The following is a 17,592-nucleotide window of genomic DNA, read 5'->3' on the forward strand; positions in this document are numbered from 1 at the left end:
TACTATTTTTACTTTTGCTTCTAAAGTCAAAGAAGACCTTCCTCTCTAATTGTTTTTCTTCTTCAAATCCTCCCTTTCATTTTTTTTCCCTCTTTCAAATTTCCTCCTTTATTTTCTTCTCTTTGGATTCTTACTTTAATAAAATTGGACTTAGACTATTATACAAGCTCTATATTATTTTACTTGATAAACCGATATGTTTCCCTATTTATTAATAAAGTTATTGATTGTTTTCCTTTTCTCCAATATAGACTATTGTTATTATTATTATAAGAGTATTTGGTTTTAAATTGTCCTGTATACTTTCGCTATGGCATTTTAAAAAACTAGATTTTGGTTTTGATTGGTGTTAAGATCTTTACAGAAAGGAGAGCAAACGATATTTGAAGACAGAAATTGTGCTTGGAGGAGAGAAAATTCATGATCGGTCTTTTATTTGGTTTTTAAATTGACCCATGATGTAAATTATAGTTTTTTAAAATATGATAGACAAGTGTAATTTTAATTAAATTATAAAATATTAAGGATAATTTTTTTCTTTTACAAATAAATTATTATATCTTATATTTTTATAAAAAAGTTAAAAACATAATAAAATAGATATAAAAGTAAAAAGAAATAAACAGAGTTATCACTTGAGATATAATAAGAAAAAAAATATAAAAAAAATTTATTCCTGAAAGCATAATAATTACTCTCTTCAAAAATATTTTAAAAGATTTCTGATTTGTAATTTTTTTGAATTTTTATCATAATTTATAATAATTCAGCCTTAAAAAGTTTATTAAACCTCAAATTAAAGAATAAATCTAGAGGTAATCTTCACAATAATTATAAACATCCCCATGGACCTTTTAAACATTAACCTATCAGGGCATATTGCAGTCGTCTCTCCTTGCGATCATAGAAATGTCCAAAAAGCTGGCTAAGTACGCTGTCTTATGACTAGTGTGCACCATTGTAGGTGCGTGCCACTGCAAGCATGGAATCACAACCCAAAAGTATTTTTAAGCATGGAGGGAGCTTGCTTGGTACATCTAATGGAATTTAAGCTTGGAAAGAATGATAATCTCATTAGACAAATTCAAGCTTGGAAATAATGATAATCTCATTAGACAAAATTCTCAAGATCAATGTTATATGTGGGTTAGTCTCAAAGTTGTTAGCGTCTTGTTTGGAAGTCCGTTTTGAAATGTACAAATCAATAGCTCATTTGAGCACTCCCTGATTTTTTGTGCCTGTACTATCTAACTAACACACAGTTATGCCATTGCAGCTTAGCCAAATGAGAAAGACATGCGAAAAAGAGACCAACCCCCCAAAGAATAGAATGACCGAGCATGAAAAGTCATTTTAATTAAAATAGATGACATCAATATAATGTGAATGCTTTTAAAAAATATTTGTACTAATAAAATATTAAAGACGCGTAGGGCCTAACCCAATAAATTTATGATATATAATTTAAAGATTATTTCTTCCACAAAATACATGAGTGATTAAAAAGTTCATTAATAACAATCTATCAAATAAAGTGCACAATTTACCAGAATATTTTTGTACCCGTGGGTAAAAAAAAAGCTATGGAAAAGCTCTAAAATATTTACTTTCAAGTTTCAACATGGCCTTGGGCACAAATGAACTAGCCCCATCAAAATTGAAGTATTTTAATTACTTTTTAAGAACACGCACAATTTGATGGAAAAATTCTATATGGGTCTGTTTGCTTAGTGCTGGCTCTAAGCCCAAAACTTTTTTTGGTCAAATTGTAACCTCAACTAAAATCTATAAAAGATTTCAACACGATAAAAAATTTTGGTCAAATTGTAACCTCAAAACTAAAACCTATAAAAGATTTCAACACGATAAAAAATTTGCTGAACTTTTACCACTAGATTTAAAAAAAAAAGAAAATCTAAATTTATACATAATACAAGGAATCGACAAATAAGATGGTTCGTACTAGATTTAAAAAAAAAAATCTAAATTTATACATCATACAAGGAATCGACAAATAAGATGGTTCGCCATTGAAGAAGTGGCGCATATTTCCATTTCCATACAGCAGAAAGTTAGAATGCTCTGACCAGACTTATACCTGATATTTACATATCGCTTGGCAAATTATACTGTGACTGCAAGGCCATCCAACTGCACCCACCCATAAGCGCATCTGTCCCTCATCTTTTTAACTGTTGAAAGTGCCATATCGACCACTGGCCGGATTTTCATCAGCGCCTTTTCTACCAGTATTCTAGTGCCTGCGTCCGCCTGCAACTAGATCAACCATGAAACGTCAAGCTAAATCAGCACCAGAGCATGGCAACTTATCATGACAAATCAACAACTAAATAAAGATACCAACCTTTTCAATGCAGCAAGCAGTGTCGAGCAAGTGACAGAAATACGACAGTTGCTTGTACAAATCTGCTTCCGTGTACTGGCGAAAACACATTTAGAACCAAATTTCTCAGCAACTAAATACAATCAATGGAATAAATTTCTTTAAAGTTCAGTATGCGATGTAAACCTTTCTCACTAGACGCCCATTGCAGCGTGGATAGCTTGGACAAACTGTTCCTCTCTCGGAATCACCAACCAGCCTCAGGTTGACACTCCTAGTGGTATGCTTACAAGTTTCATCATCACACTGAAAGCAGACTAGATTTAATTATTATCATGGTTCATGTATGTTGATCTTGTATTCCTTATAATAATGTGCAACAAATAGATTACCATCATGACGCCTTTATAGTATGTGGAAACAAACCCCTCTGCTTGCCTTTTGACCTGAAATAGAAAGGTTCACACACACCGCTCTTAACTCAGAACTCAAAAGAGTTGAGTGTTTAATAAATAATTCACTTGTGGATCCAGTCCATCTCAATAAAACACTCCAGAAACATCTTTCAATGTCTTGACAGCGAACCATGTAATATTTCTTTCTCCAAGTGCACAACATAGAAGAAGATTAAGATAAAAACCTGATTGGCCATAATTGCAGGAGATATTCTGCCCAAGTCACCTTCCGCTGGGCATTTAGGGCAACACAATCTATGCCAGAAATTGGATATAGATTCTTCGATTTGTGGGTTTTTTGATTTCTCAAGAATTGACGTACAAATGGAAGTGAAGACAGGAGGACAGTGAAAAGTACCAGAGCAGCTGGGACATGACAAGATTAGCGGCTCACAACTCTGATATCTGCAATTCAATTCAAGGAAAAAAAATGGAGTGAAAAGGAACCAGAAGAGAAAAGGATTTCACATTACAGTTTCAAATATAATTGCATTTATACCCTACAATGTATTCCAAATTTTATTAATTAATTCTGGAAATGATGCCTTGGACACAAATAACAAAAGCTAAGCTATTGAAATTAAATTGAGGCACAGAAGATATTTGAAAGCGTAGGACCATAATGGCATTGCTAGGCATAATAATTACCTTTCCTCATCATCAGCAGCAAACAGGAGTGAGCTAGAAGGGACAGATTCACTTGATTTACTTTGGAACTGTAAAAACAATTAATCATGGGTTAAGTGCTGCATACAAATTGGAAAATATCATAGCTCTTAGTCTGGCTAGGAAGAATACCTTGGATGAGTCAAGCCCCAAGCAATCAGCCAAACGCTCTGGGCTTGTACCCTGGATTGAAGCACATAAACGTGATACCACAGGATGAATTTGCTGTGACAAATAGTACTCAATGTCTATAATCCATTTTCCATCATCACATTTCAATTCATCAGGATGTCTTGCACGCTGGGCTATCCCTGTTAAACTTACTGCAGAAGCACCCGCACCCTGCTCGATTGAAAAACAAGGGCAGAAAATAAAAGAACATCGAACAAGGTTACATTTTAAATACAAGACTTGGAATGCTATACCCAAATTACATCAATCAATACCTGCTCGCAGCAAATTATATACGGTACTGTATCACCAGCAGAGCAACCAGCTGTATAGCCACTTTGCTTCAACCTTAGTGCTACCTGGAAAATGGTGCACAAAAGTAAGAATGGATTAGTCAAATGGTACAAACCATGAAAATATGGTTAAAGACCCGTTAAAGAACAATTCAAAAATGTTCAGACTCACCAGAACATGAGGTTGATTTTTGGCATCAGGATAGGCTTCAGGTGGTTTAGTCAATGTCTTTGTGATGACATATTTCTCAAGGGCTACTTGTCCACTCCTCATATCTTCCTGGACCTGTTAAATTCACAAAACTGAACAATAAGACTCCAAATGGAAAGGCAAGTTTAAAGCACAGACATCATTCAATGGCAACTCTAGTTTTCCAAACAAGTTGAGATGATAACACCTTTCTCTACCAGGATCCATAACCCCTTCAACTGCCTTTTATTTGTTCAACAATAACCATATTGAAATGGCCATATATCTCTTTTACCATTTTCCTGACAATTTGCCTTTTCTTTTAAAAAAGAAAGGAAAGGAAAGGAATATTGACAATAATTCAACGTTACCTTCATGAGGGAGTTATGTATTGATTCAATTACGTCCTCACATGACCTGTGAGCACAAGAGCCAAAGGCATGACAAGGTAAATGGGGACTCCAATCACTTTCGTTGAATTCCAGCCAAGTACAAAGTCAAAATGACTGTAAAAAAAGGACAGTATAGCATACCCTCCAGACAAAATTTGAGCCAGGCAGAAATCTCCCAATTCCTTTGATAGCAAGCTCCAGTCACGACGAACCATGTCAAGACCTTTACGTTCAATAACCTGCAGCAAAAAAGTTAATATACTGATCTTATTCAAGACAACAGTAACTGAAATGGCAAAAAAATATTTATTTTTACAAAAATTTACCTCATATGGTGTCCCATCCTTGAATTGCACCTTAACAGCTGCATATTTCTTCTTCTTAAGAAGAAGCATTCTTTTGTACAAGCCATCAAGATCAATTTCTAGACACCTGTACTTCTTGTTAACCTAGATACAGCTAAACAAAGTTAGATCCAATGTAGAGCATGCAAAGAGAAGAGGAATCTAATAGTAGCAACATGACAAGGAGAAAACAAAGAAGACTTCATTTGGTTTAAGCAACTTGCATGCTGGCAAGTTGGAGTTAAAACATTAAATTTGGAACTTTATAGATGCCCAAGTCTTATGGATTTTGGATTTGTCAAAAAGTGCAGTAACTGTATCCCACTGTTATCTATTCACTAGGAATATGACAAGGTCAGTTCATTTAGACACTTCATTGCATTTTGCATTTTTTAGCATGGGATGCTGATAGGCCTCCATATAACTGTTTTTGCAACATAAGGTACATAGAATTTTTCCAACAAGCACAAAGTGCATGACCATAATTTTACCTCCTGGATGACTTTCCCTGCAATAGCTTTTGCTTTTGGAATATCATCTAGTCCACTATAAATCATAATTGAATCTGTATCACCATAGATCACCTGCAATTCAAAGTAAAAGGCACTCTTCAAGAGCTAACCACAGTGCTAGTCATGTGAATTTATGAACATAAATACTAGAAGAATTTGACAACAATTTCTATACATCAATGCAGAAGGTCTTACCTCCAAGTTCAAATTATTCTGAACAAGATCAACAGTACTTTGTAAAATCTCCCTTCCCTAAATATCAGTCACTTGACTTGGTCAATACATCAGTTTTTGCTTGAGAGCAAGACATTCAGTTTCAGAAAAAGCAATGTTTATCTTACTTGTAGAGTTATTAGTTCTGCAAGTGGCTTTGCATAGAATCTTGAATTGGAAAACCCAAGGCATCCATACATACTGCATGACCAGCCATGTCAGAATGCATGAGAAAAAAAAAGTAGGCATTATGTAATGAACAGAAGTGACATTGATTGAGAAAAAAAACCAAAATCTAGATGCCAAGAAAATAAATATAAACCTATTTGCAGTAAGCTTTAGCGCTTGTTGCTGAATGTCAAGCTGCTGGACTTTGAGACCAGATGCATTCTTCATCCATGACTTCACCATTCTTCTTCTCTCAACTAAATTTTTCAGCAACTGTCAAAGAACATGTAAAATAAATTCCTGGAAACCACTTTAGCTCAAAACAATGGAAAAAGAATGGTACACATGCAATGCATTGAAGAGCATAAATGCAAATGATGCGGGTAGATAGCATGCACTACAATTTTTAACAAGCCGTCTAACAATTATTTTTTACTGATTAAGCTTACAAGCAATGAGGTGATCATACCTCAGGCAGAACTCCAGTTGTTTTACTGGAAGGTAAACGAGGAACCAATCCATCCATAGACCTTTCAACTGTTGTGAAGCAGATATTGTATTCCTGTATAATGAATTAAGTATTAGTGCCATGAAAGTGGTCGATCAATGAGGTAATCAAGCAAGAGAGAAGGTGAGGAGGGAAAAAGATACTAACCTGAATAATTGAGGGGTAAAGACTATTGAAATCCAGAAGCAATACATATTTGTCATATAAACCTTTTTTAGGCTCCAAAACCAATCCACCTGCATAGGCAGGACCTTTTTTTCTTTTCCCATGATCACTCTGTTTATTGTCATTTTCGAAATAGGCAGCATCAGTGTCAAACTCATCAGCATTTCTCTCCTCAATGCCATTATTAATTCTCCTCTTTGTCATTTTTGCTTCCTTTACACGAGAAGACATCTTGTCTGGGACAATATATTTCTTTGCATGGAATGCATGCAATAGAAGATACTCTACTCTTTGTGCCCTGGCACCCTGGAAAAACATATATTACACATTTGTAATGATGTTTTGGACACAACTTGCAGAAATAAATCACAAAAAAGGGAAAACCAATTCCACGAGAACTCACTTGAAGAGTTTTCCCCCAGAGATTCCCACTGATATTGGTCAGCTGGCGTGTGAGAGGAAGAATGCTCAAATGAAACATGAGTTCCATAGATAACCATGCATCTGTCTCACCATATTCAACCTGAACGCATTACTGAAACCTTGAGAACCATAATAGGCCGGAAAAGAGGGGACCACTCATAATTTTCTTGTAGCGGGTAAAGCAGACCACAAGCATCATCACATTACCTTTATGGGCTTAAAAGATGCCCTGATTGACAAGCGAAGACAATTTACCTAACTAAGCTAGTTTAGGCTGTCATTTGGCTACTAAAACCACCATAGCCCGGATATATATGAAATACAAGGTTAAAATTATTTGCAAACTTTATTACAAATGTTGCAAATTATATGCCTGAACCATCCAAGTTGTTAATCTTAGAACTAGTAAAGCCACAATTTTCACGACCACAAATTGTCTGTTATCACATGGAACACTCTGAATTATTAAGAAAGATGTGCACTTCTATAGAAATACAAAAAACATACTAATTTAACCACAATAAAATTGTTTACCAGGACAAGAAAAGTTCAAACTCTAATTTCTACAAGGAATATATTACCTAGCATGATAATTCTGGTCAGGTAATTGAAGTTAGAATCAGAACTTACTAGTTCAATAAGGGACTTTGATGTCTGGAACATTGTGGGAATATCATGTGGTGCAATCTCCTTGCGGTCTTTGTTCAGCCGAGTCTTAGCAAGTTGTGTCAAGGAATAACTAACCTGGATGAATTGAAGTTGAACTGTGAGAAACTACAGTTTTTGTCCAGCATTAACTGCATGATGTGACATTTCTAATCATTTTTGTGCCATTAGGTGTGCACAATACCTCTTTTAATAAATCACGGGAAGCCAAATATGTATCACATAAAAGCCGGCCAGCAATGCAAGACAGGATCCCTGGACTTGCTCCAGAGCCGAAAATGGCATTTCCTTTTGTAAGTTTAGGCATCACAGAACGCTTGAGACGTCCTATTTTGGACCATGTGCTACTTGGCACCCGGCAAGCCTACATAAATGAGAACACAAATTTAACAAGAACTTTACCTCACATAATCTTTCTGTTAGGAAGCATCACAAAAATAACCCCACCTGTGTCCTATGTAGGAGAACATCCAGGTCAAAACCAGATATATTATGTCCAACAAGAAAATCACTATCTAACTTGTGTAATGCAATCATCAGACGATTTAACAAAGCTCTTTCACTGCAAAAGATGTAAAAAATACTTTAACTACAGGTTCCAGAAATATGATTAGAAAGAACAAAGAAACAAGAAATTGAAAACAGGATACAAAAGAAAACTCACCTGCTTTCAATAGCTAAGACATTTGATCCAGCAATTGTGTTTCTGTCTGTAACCTCTTTGGAAAATCCCATTGGGAATATCCCTCCATCAAGCTTGCGAACAACAGTAAAATGGCTCAGCATGCCAGGTTTCTTCCACTCGGAGGCCAACATGGGAGTGTCAATCTGAAAAGTGAAACAGAAGTAGTAGCTTATCTTAGTAATGCACATAAACTTGTATGGCATAAAATGGGAAAGCACTTGTGAAATCAACTTTATCCCGGATTAGAGCTAGAAGCCTACATGGTAACAATGTCAAAACTTCAATTAGAGATCACATAACGTAAGCCATAAAGTGGAGCATATTTATGAAAAATAATGGGCATCAAGCTGATGTAAATATTTCCCTCCTGACCAAGGTCACATTAAAAATGAACTTCAAACCCTTTTATGAATTACTTTGTAGTGCCATACCAACAAATTCCGGAAGAAAATTGTGGATAACATCCAACAAAACATGGTAACTTAAAAAGTTAGGACTCCAAGGCACAAAGTGAACAATTTTTATTTGTATTGTATCATTACAAGAACATAACCTACATCTTACTCTACCAGTAAATATTACGTGATGCCTTTTCCAAGTGCCTTTTTACTCAAATTGACATGTGAACTAAGATCAGATGACAATGTCATTGCATATATGTGCTTGAACCAACAACTTCAAAGGCAGAATGAATGACATCCAAATGAAAAATGCTTGAAATCAAAATGAATGCAGAATGGCCCATGAGAGCTCTTGAGCAAACCTTGGCCTTGTGACAGCAGATGACAGAAGCAGAGACTATTTCATTCACATTCTGCTTTTCATTTATGACAGTTTTCAGATTTATTGCAGCAACAACCACTGGAGGAATCTCTATTTTGCTATTTGAAGAAGAAGAAACTTGTATGTCCTTTGGAGATTCGACAATGATCTCAAACTTGCACCAGCTCACCTGACCAAGATTGGTACAGAGGAAACATAGAAGATATTATAAAGGAGTTCATGAGGGATAAGTGAACTGATAAAAGATGTGTTGATTGAAAACCTTACCTTTTGAGAAGCTGGGCAAGTTGCAAATTTTGAAACTGAAAGCCACGAAGGTCCCTTTACCTTCCTTTTAACGAGAAAAAGCTCTAAAGCACTGTAAATGATAACAATAATTATTTTCCACTTCCATAAAAGAATTTATTGTTCATTATGTATAACTGTCCACCCCTCGAAGCTGAATTGGAACTTGCCAGGACTAAAATTGAATAAAAGATGATAAAGTTGACTTCACTGGCCTCAATTCAATATTTATATCAGATTCAAACAAGACTCTAAGTTAACACAATAAAGCTGTATCAGTGGACATTGAGACTAAATGAGAACACAAATTTAACAAGAACTTTACCTCACATAATCTTTCTGTTAGGAAGCATAACAAAAATAACCCCACCTGTGTCCTATGTAGGAGAACATCCAGGTCAAAACCAGATATATTATGTCCAACAAGAAAATCACTATCTAACTTGTGTAATGCAATCATCAGACGATTTAACAAAGCTCTTTCACTGCAAAAGATGTAAAAAATACTTTAACTACAGGTTCCAGAAATATGATTAGAAAGAACAAAGAAACAAGAAATTGAAAACAGGATACAAAAGAAAACTCACCTGCTTTCAATAGCTAAGACATTTGATCCAGCAATTGTGTTTCTGTCTGTAACCTCTTTGGAAAATCCCATTGGGAATATCCCTCCATCAAGCTTGCGAACAACAGTAAAATGGCTCAGCATGCCAGGTTTCTTCCACTCGGAGGCCAACATGGGAGTGTCAATCTGAAAAGTGAAACAGAAGTAGTAGCTTATCTTAGTAATGCACATAAACTTGTATGGCATAAAATGGGAAAGCACTTGTGAAATCAACTTTATCCCGGATTAGAGCTAGAAGCCTACATGGTAACAATGTCAAAACTTCAATTAGAGATCACATAACGTAAGCCATAAAGTGGAGCATATTTATGAAAAATAATGGGCATCAAGCTGATGTAAATATTTCCCTCCTGACCAAGGTCACATTAAAAATGAACTTCAAACCCTTTTATGAATTACTTTGTAGTGCCATACCAACAAATTCCGGAAGAAAATTGTGGATAACATCCAACAAAACATGGTAACTTAAAAAGTTAGGACTCCAAGGCACAAAGTGAACAATTTTTATTTGTATTGTATCATTACAAGAACATAACCTACATCTTACTCTACCAGTAAATATTACGTGATGCCTTTTCCAAGTGCCTTTTTACTCAAATTGACATGTGAACTAAGATCAGATGACAATGTCATTGCATATATGTGCTTGAACCAACAACTTCAAAGGCAGAATGAATGACATCCAAATGAAAAATGCTTGAAATCAAAATGAATGCAGAATGGCCCATGAGAGCTCTTGAGCAAACCTTGGCCTTGTGACAGCAGATGACAGAAGCAGAGACTATTTCATTCACATTCTGCTTTTCATTTATGACAGTTTTCAGATTTATTGCAGCAACAACCACTGGAGGAATCTCTATTTTGCTATTTGAAGAAGAAGAAACTTGTATGTCCTTTGGAGATTCGACAATGATCTCAAACTTGCACCAGCTCACCTGACCAAGATTGGTACAGAGGAAACATAGAAGATATTATAAAGGAGTTCATGAGGGATAAGTGAACTGATAAAAGATGTGTTGATTGAAAACCTTACCTTTTGAGAAGCTGGGCAAGTTGCAAATTTTGAAACTGAAAGCCACGAAGGTCCCTTTACCTTCCTTTTAACGAGAAAAAGCTCTAAAGCACTGTAAATGATAACAATAATTATTTTCCACTTCCATAAAAGAATTTATTGTTCATTATGTATAACTGTCCACCCCTCGAAGCTGAATTGGAACTTGCCAGGACTAAAATTGAATAAAAGATGATAAAGTTGACTTCACTGGCCTCAATTCAATATTTATATCAGATTCAAACAAGACTCTAAGTTAACACAATAAAGCTGTATCAGTGGACATTGAGACTTGTATAGGTGATCAATAAGTGTATTGACTAATCAACTAACTAGCTAAAGCCATCTAATCTCTTTCTTACCTTAGTTATTGAGTTTTGAGAAGGCTAGGCTGTTTAGCTCATTGAGATTTGACAAGTCTAGGACAAATCAATCAAGCAGTAGAAGAGTTATGATGACAAATTCTGAATACATGCCAAAATATTGACAGCACTTGTAATAAAAAGAAAGAGATGGTCTGTAAGCTCATTAAAGCAAGTTTTCACATTGAATTTCTCACACTCTTATATAACTCGTACACATGGATTTATTTAAGAGGAAGTAATGTCTGGTTGGAATTTAAAAGTGCACCCTTTAAGCCCGGATGTTAGCAAAAACCCCAGATCTATTACCTGCAATGAGTTCCTAGCAAAGCACAGAAAGTTTCCCCTTTCAGATCTGCTGGGAGCGGAGGTTCCTGCACTCAGAGAATCCAAAATATATAATTCAAAATAGAAAGGATTTCAACAGAGCTTGATAGTATCAAACTAGTAACTTAAGAAACTCTAAGATGGACAAATATGACATCTGAGTGTCTCAAATATAGCTCAATGATTTAAACTGCGTTACTATGTTTAACAAATTGGTGGAAACCTTAAATGGATAGTTGATCTTGAGTGCATAATTCTCTCCAGCTGGTATATCAGAGCGCTCAAATGCATATCTCCTCTGTTAGTTGGTCACCAAAATAAATAAATAAAATATCAGGAAATATGAACAGCACAGCAGAATATAAGTAGTGCATTTTGAGAAATGCGCGGTTTTTGACATTAGAATGAATGAATCTGCAAACCTTAACCGGAGCCATGCTGAAACTTGAAACATTGAGACTTAACAATTGGCTTGCAACTTCATTCTTTAGTTCATATGCCATGTCCTGCAGAAGAAAATTGCATAAAAGCATTAAAAGCAGCCAGAAAATAAAACACAAAGTTATGTGTTCCATAATATAAGACATTTGTTCCATAATTTAAGCACGTATATGTAGATACATTTGTATATGAGAATGTACTTACTTGCAGCTTTTTATGGAAATCCGTGGAAGAAATCCGTGACTCTTCAACCTCTTTCTCTAGCATGCTTATCTCATCAGTATGAAATGTAGAACTATTTGGAATTGCATAAACACATCTGTGCATATTCTTTACAACCACACAGCAACTATGATATGTATTTCCGGCTTTCACCTAAATACCAAAGTCAGATGTCAACATCACTACTAACCCCAGGATTTATACCAATAACACATAAGAAATAGATAAGTTTCGTTGCATGCCACTGTGCAAACGTGATTGTTGGACGGATTGGCTATCTATGAAATGAAAGCCACCACCAGCTCAATAATGTACTAATTTGTCAGGTTTCATGACAAAAATGGAGAAACATCCAAACTGCATAAATATATTCCTGAATGTTTTTCAATAAGTACAGCGTCATCTTTGATCATCACTAATCCCAACTTAAAGCCTTATAGAGTTTAATTATCACACATAGTTAACTAATTAAAAATTACCACTGGGAAATTAGTTATCTGATAGTGTTAATTAAGGGCAATCACTCACCCTACTGCCACCCATTCTAATTTGTTAGGACAGCCCATTTTAATCACCCTTGAAGGAAAATTAATGAATCGTCCAAGTTCTTGTAACATGCACTGTTAACATTCTACAAAAAGTGTTACAGGATCACCAAAAAATATCAAACAAGTATACATTACCTTCCCAAACAAAAAGATCGTGCCCATGTTCGCACCAAAAATCTCTTCATAAGCATCAAGAATGTAGAAGGGTAATGACCCATCACCATCCAGCTCAAACTCAGATTGCTCCTCACAATTTGCTCCACTTTTAACCTCCTCCACTACCCCAGCGCCACCAACAGCCTCACCCCCATTCTTACCACTCATCACCTCCTTCCACCCGGCTGTCGCACTCAAAGCTGGATCCCTCTCCTCATGACTAATCTTCGCATTAAGTGTACGTCCACCATCCTTCTTCACAACTGCCTCGTCTGCTTTCACTTCCAAAACACTTACAACCTCCTGTTTAACCGGATTAGACAATTTATCCTCTCCCTTCTCTTTCACTTCCACAATTCCCTCCTTTTTCTCATCAACACCACTCTTATAATTAATAAAATCCCTATCCAATTCAGCTTTAGCCATAAAATTAACATCATTACCGTTATCAAAAAATCGATTTTCACTCTTAATTGGTGTAGCATTCTTCATAATCAACTGTCCTCTTCTACGCCTTTCTCTATCAGCTTCATCAGGTGCAAACTCCGCGATAACATCATCAACAATATTGTCACAATCAAAACTCTTTGCCTTACCAACAGAATCCCTATTTTTAAAAACATTTGATGTAAACATAGCCGATATCTTCGTTTTCCCCATAATCGCCGCCGCAGCAGCCGTCAACGAAGCATTACCTTTCTTCACATCTTTCTCTTTCTCTTTCTCTTTCTCTTTCTTTTCACTTTTCTTCTTTCTAGATCTACTCTTATTCAAACCCTCGCCGTCCGATTCATCCGACGACGGAGGTAATCCGGCCTGAGACCAGTCCTCTTCTTCACCTTCGTCCCCGTAACCCAGGCCGTTATCGTCAACGATGAAACCCTGAGCTTCCTCGCGGCGGCGAGCAACGAGACTGTTATACTCGTCCTCGGGGACGGAATCATAGATTGGATCTTCCATTTTGATGGCGTACCCGCCGCCATTTTCAGATCTCCTGCCACCACGACGGAGCGCTTTGAGTCGCTCAAGGGCTTCGGATCTGGCGGTGGCTTCTGCTCCTCTTCTTCGCTTCCCATTTAACACTTCTGGCTGCTCGTCTGCCATTGATGGATCTCTCTGTGTGTGTGGATTGAGTTGTTAGGGTTCTAGAGAGTAAGGAAGAAGAGGAATGGATGTTTTTGGAGGTTGGTTCTTCATGGCGGGAAAATTTATGGCTTTTGGCGCCAAAATAGATATATAAATAAGAACGAGGAATTATTTAAATTGTGCATTGCTATTTAGTGAATTAAATATTTTTGCCGCCATATCTTCATTGGATGCTTTGTCAGTGCCTAATGAATGAAAGATTTTTCCTTTCCCTTTGTAACCTCCAGAAAATTTATCAAATCGTGTATAATATTAGCATGTTCCAGACATATCCTTCTAGAATCAATTAGTAGATCACATGTTAAATCTCTGAAACATTTCACAGAAGCAAACAAACCTAACAGAGCAGAGAGTTTAAAGAAGATTTAGCCCTTTAATCAACATCAGGTCTCCATGGCAGTCATGCATTAAATCTTTGAAACTCCTAGACTTTTACTGTATACTCTCTCTAATTTTATATAAATTCCTACAATAAAATTATTTTTTTTACTTTTTATCGCACAGAATTCATAACTTGTTTTTAGTGGTAAAATAGTTTTTTTTTTACTTGATTAACTTGTTAATTTAAAATTCATAGAGATATCGAGGGCTTTCCCTTTCTAGATGTACAATAAAATTATAAACTACCTTGAAAGCTAAATTAATTAAAATGAAAAGTGAACGGTTTTTCAAAAATTTTAAACTGTGAAATATACAAATTATCCTTTTAATTAAATTTTATGAAAGTTAAGGTCACGGGAGCCTTCATCGTTTCGTATAAGTTTTTTTTATAATTTACAAGTTAACTTAAGAGTATTTAAGTCTTTTAATTAAAATATAATATTATTATAAATAAAATATTGATGACATGTCCACAATGGCGCTAGCGCCTTTTAAGTAGTGCCTATTAGGCCGAACAAGATATTTTAAAAATATATTGTCATTGTAAAAAAAATAAAAAAACATCTTATTTATTAATTTTATTATATTATCATTGTAAACCGTGTCAAATTTAATTTATTTATTTAATTAATTTCATCATTTAACTTTTAACTTTTATATTAAATTTGTCTTCTTACTTTATAATATTTCAAGTCTGAAATTAAATTTCTTGATTTTTAATTTTAATTCTTAACTCTTTTAATTTTTTTTTTAATTTTATTATTGGATCCATGATCTTATTTTAAATTCAATCCCTTTTATCCTGATTTTTATTTTTATTTTGAATTCTTTTATGAAATTGATTTTTCTTTTCAATTCAAAATTTGAAGATATTTTAGATTTGACCTTTAATGTTTTAATTTTTAATTTTGATTGTTTGCTCTTTTATTAAAATCTAATTTGTTTTCAATTTCAACCTTAGATTTATAATCTTGATTTTTATATATATTTTTATTTGATCCTTGTTTTCTTTATTTTATTTTTTTTAATTTTGGAATCTTTTGTTAATTTGAATTGTGTTTTGCCATTCAATTCAAAATTTTATGTTGTCCTTCAAATGTTGTTTCTACATGATGAGATTTTTATTTTTTTAATTGTTATTTTTTATCTTTGATTTTTTTATTATTCAGTATTTAATTTATTGGGATTTGGTTTTCATGGTTTTTCCTATGGTTTTTAAATGACCCAAGACAAGTACTGATTCACAAGTCGAGTAGGTCGAACCGAGTTAATCCAAACCAACTAAATTTTTTTATTTTATAAAAAAGTAAAAATAACATCAATTGAAAAAAAATAATTAAAAAAAAATAGTCAACAAGCTTGAGCTAATCTTGATTGGTCGGTTAATCAATACAAAAGTCAACCCAGGTTTTTTATTGTTTCACACTAGATCAATTGTCCTCAATTTCTTTTAAAACTCGTCTCGCCCAAAGCCTTAAGTCACAAGTCCACCTATCAGATCGAGCCGAGTTTTAAAATAATGGCTTTAATCAATAGCTAAAGAGTGGTGGTGGTGTGTGGAAACCACATGTCATCAATATTCTTCTACTTATAGCTTTGATTCCGGTAAATCTCAGACATGCCAAACATCTAATAAGGTTGATTCATAATTTCATATATTTTTTTAGACAAATTGCTATAATGATGTTAAACTTTGGAACATGATGTTTATTATTATGTATAATTTTGGATTATTTGGATATTATTTAATTTGAATTAATGTGTGTTTTTTATTTGATAATTTATGTTAGGTTGTGTGTTTATTTTTGGGATTGTGATTGCTAATTGAAATTTAATTTTTGATTCATGGATTATGTTTGGGTTTGGTGTTTGCTTGTTATTAAGATGGGTTTGATTATTATTGTTTTTTAAATTGATACCTTGTTCAATTAACATGTTATTTGTTTATGCGTTTTAAAATCGTTTTTAAAAATTTTATTTTTAATTTTTTTTTATTAACTTCAAATTAATATGTTTTTAAATCATTTTAATGTGCTGATGTCAAAAAACATTTATAAAAAAAATAATAAAAATATTATTAACATGTATCTTGGCATGAAAAGTTATTTGAAGAGTAACCGCAATCATACTGTCAAATAACCTATACACGAGATGTTTTTCTGGTATTAAATAAATCAATTTCCTTCCATAAAAACAACAACAACAAAAAATCTTTCTTTAAAAAATAAAATTTTTATTTTTATTAGCACATGGTTAAGTCTCTCTAAAAATATAATTATATTTGCATAAATAATAAAAATAAAGAAAAACAATACACGACATGATTTAACATCCTTACATGTAAAAATTCACAAAAAATAGTTTTATTAATATCTTTGCATGCAATTTTTGATTTAATAACCAATTTATGAGAACTTAGATTATATTTAAAAAATACAAAAAAAATTATCTTGCTTGTTCAAATATCAAGAATTACAAACTCATATATAAAATGTATTTTTAATATTAACAAAATGTCAAAAATATATCTTTTTTAATATTTGAATGATTATATTTAATCTGCTAAGATAAAAACTTATTTATTGACAAATACTTTTATATAACCAATCTAATTTATAGAAAACCCAACCATGTTTTAGTTTATATAAAACAAACAAACAAAACAAATTATTCTAAATAAAATATATTAGAAGTGATAAGTGATCCATTTATATATAACCAATCTTTTTATTCATATTAAAAAACTATTTAATATTTATAGCAGTCAAAATACTATTTTTACTTTTGCTTCTAAAGTCAAAGAAGACCTTCCTCTCTAATTGTTTTTCTTCTTCAAATCCTCCCTTTCATTTTTTTTCCCTCTTTCAAATTTCCTCCTTTATTTTCTTCTCTTTGGATTCTTACTTTAATAAAATTGGACTTAGACTATTGATTAGTACTTAAAAGTGCATTTTTATCATGGTTTTATATCATCATTTTGCACTTGAAGTATCAATAACTCCTTAACCAAAGCATATTTTATAATAATATATCTAATAATATAAGATAACTTTAATTTGTGGTAAATGTC

The 17,592-nt window shown here is 33.7% G+C and overlaps 1 protein-coding gene across 2 annotated transcripts; it reads right to left on the reverse strand.

Annotated features, from left to right (window-relative positions):
- Positions 1-1,630: 1,630 nt before the first annotated feature.
- On the reverse strand, positions 1,631-14,195 carry LOC105138960 (DNA polymerase alpha catalytic subunit-like). Of its 2 annotated transcripts, none has more exons than XM_011045223.1 (32): positions 12,975-14,195; positions 12,274-12,444; positions 12,051-12,134; positions 11,852-11,926; positions 11,611-11,675; positions 10,922-11,012; positions 10,635-10,823; positions 9,851-10,014; positions 9,634-9,748; positions 7,695-7,874; positions 7,475-7,588; positions 6,825-6,944; positions 6,404-6,727; positions 6,218-6,310; positions 5,903-6,021; positions 5,709-5,781; positions 5,563-5,619; positions 5,347-5,439; positions 4,838-4,960; positions 4,653-4,750; positions 4,491-4,536; positions 4,102-4,215; positions 3,912-3,995; positions 3,598-3,807; positions 3,448-3,515; positions 2,985-3,204; positions 2,737-2,790; positions 2,531-2,650; positions 2,366-2,440; positions 1,963-2,271; positions 1,832-1,853; positions 1,631-1,773 (listed from the first exon to the last, which is right to left on the reverse strand). In XM_011045223.1, the coding sequence occupies exons 1-30, from the start codon at positions 14,097-14,099 to the stop codon at positions 2,125-2,127; spliced, it is 4,611 nt and encodes a 1,536-aa protein (XP_011043525.1). In that variant the 5' UTR covers positions 14,100-14,195; the 3' UTR covers positions 1,631-1,773; positions 1,832-1,853; positions 1,963-2,124. The 2 variants fall into 2 exon arrangements, with proteins under 2 accessions (XP_011043525.1, XP_011043524.1); XM_011045222.1 differs by having other exon boundaries at positions 1,963-2,277; positions 12,975-14,194.
- Positions 14,196-17,592: the final 3,397 nt, after the last annotated feature.

Source organism: Populus euphratica, unplaced genomic scaffold (assembly GCF_000495115.2).
Source record: "Populus euphratica unplaced genomic scaffold, PopEup_1.0 scaffold188.1, whole genome shotgun sequence".
NCBI classification, from domain to species: domain Eukaryota; kingdom Viridiplantae; phylum Streptophyta; class Magnoliopsida; order Malpighiales; family Salicaceae; genus Populus; species Populus euphratica.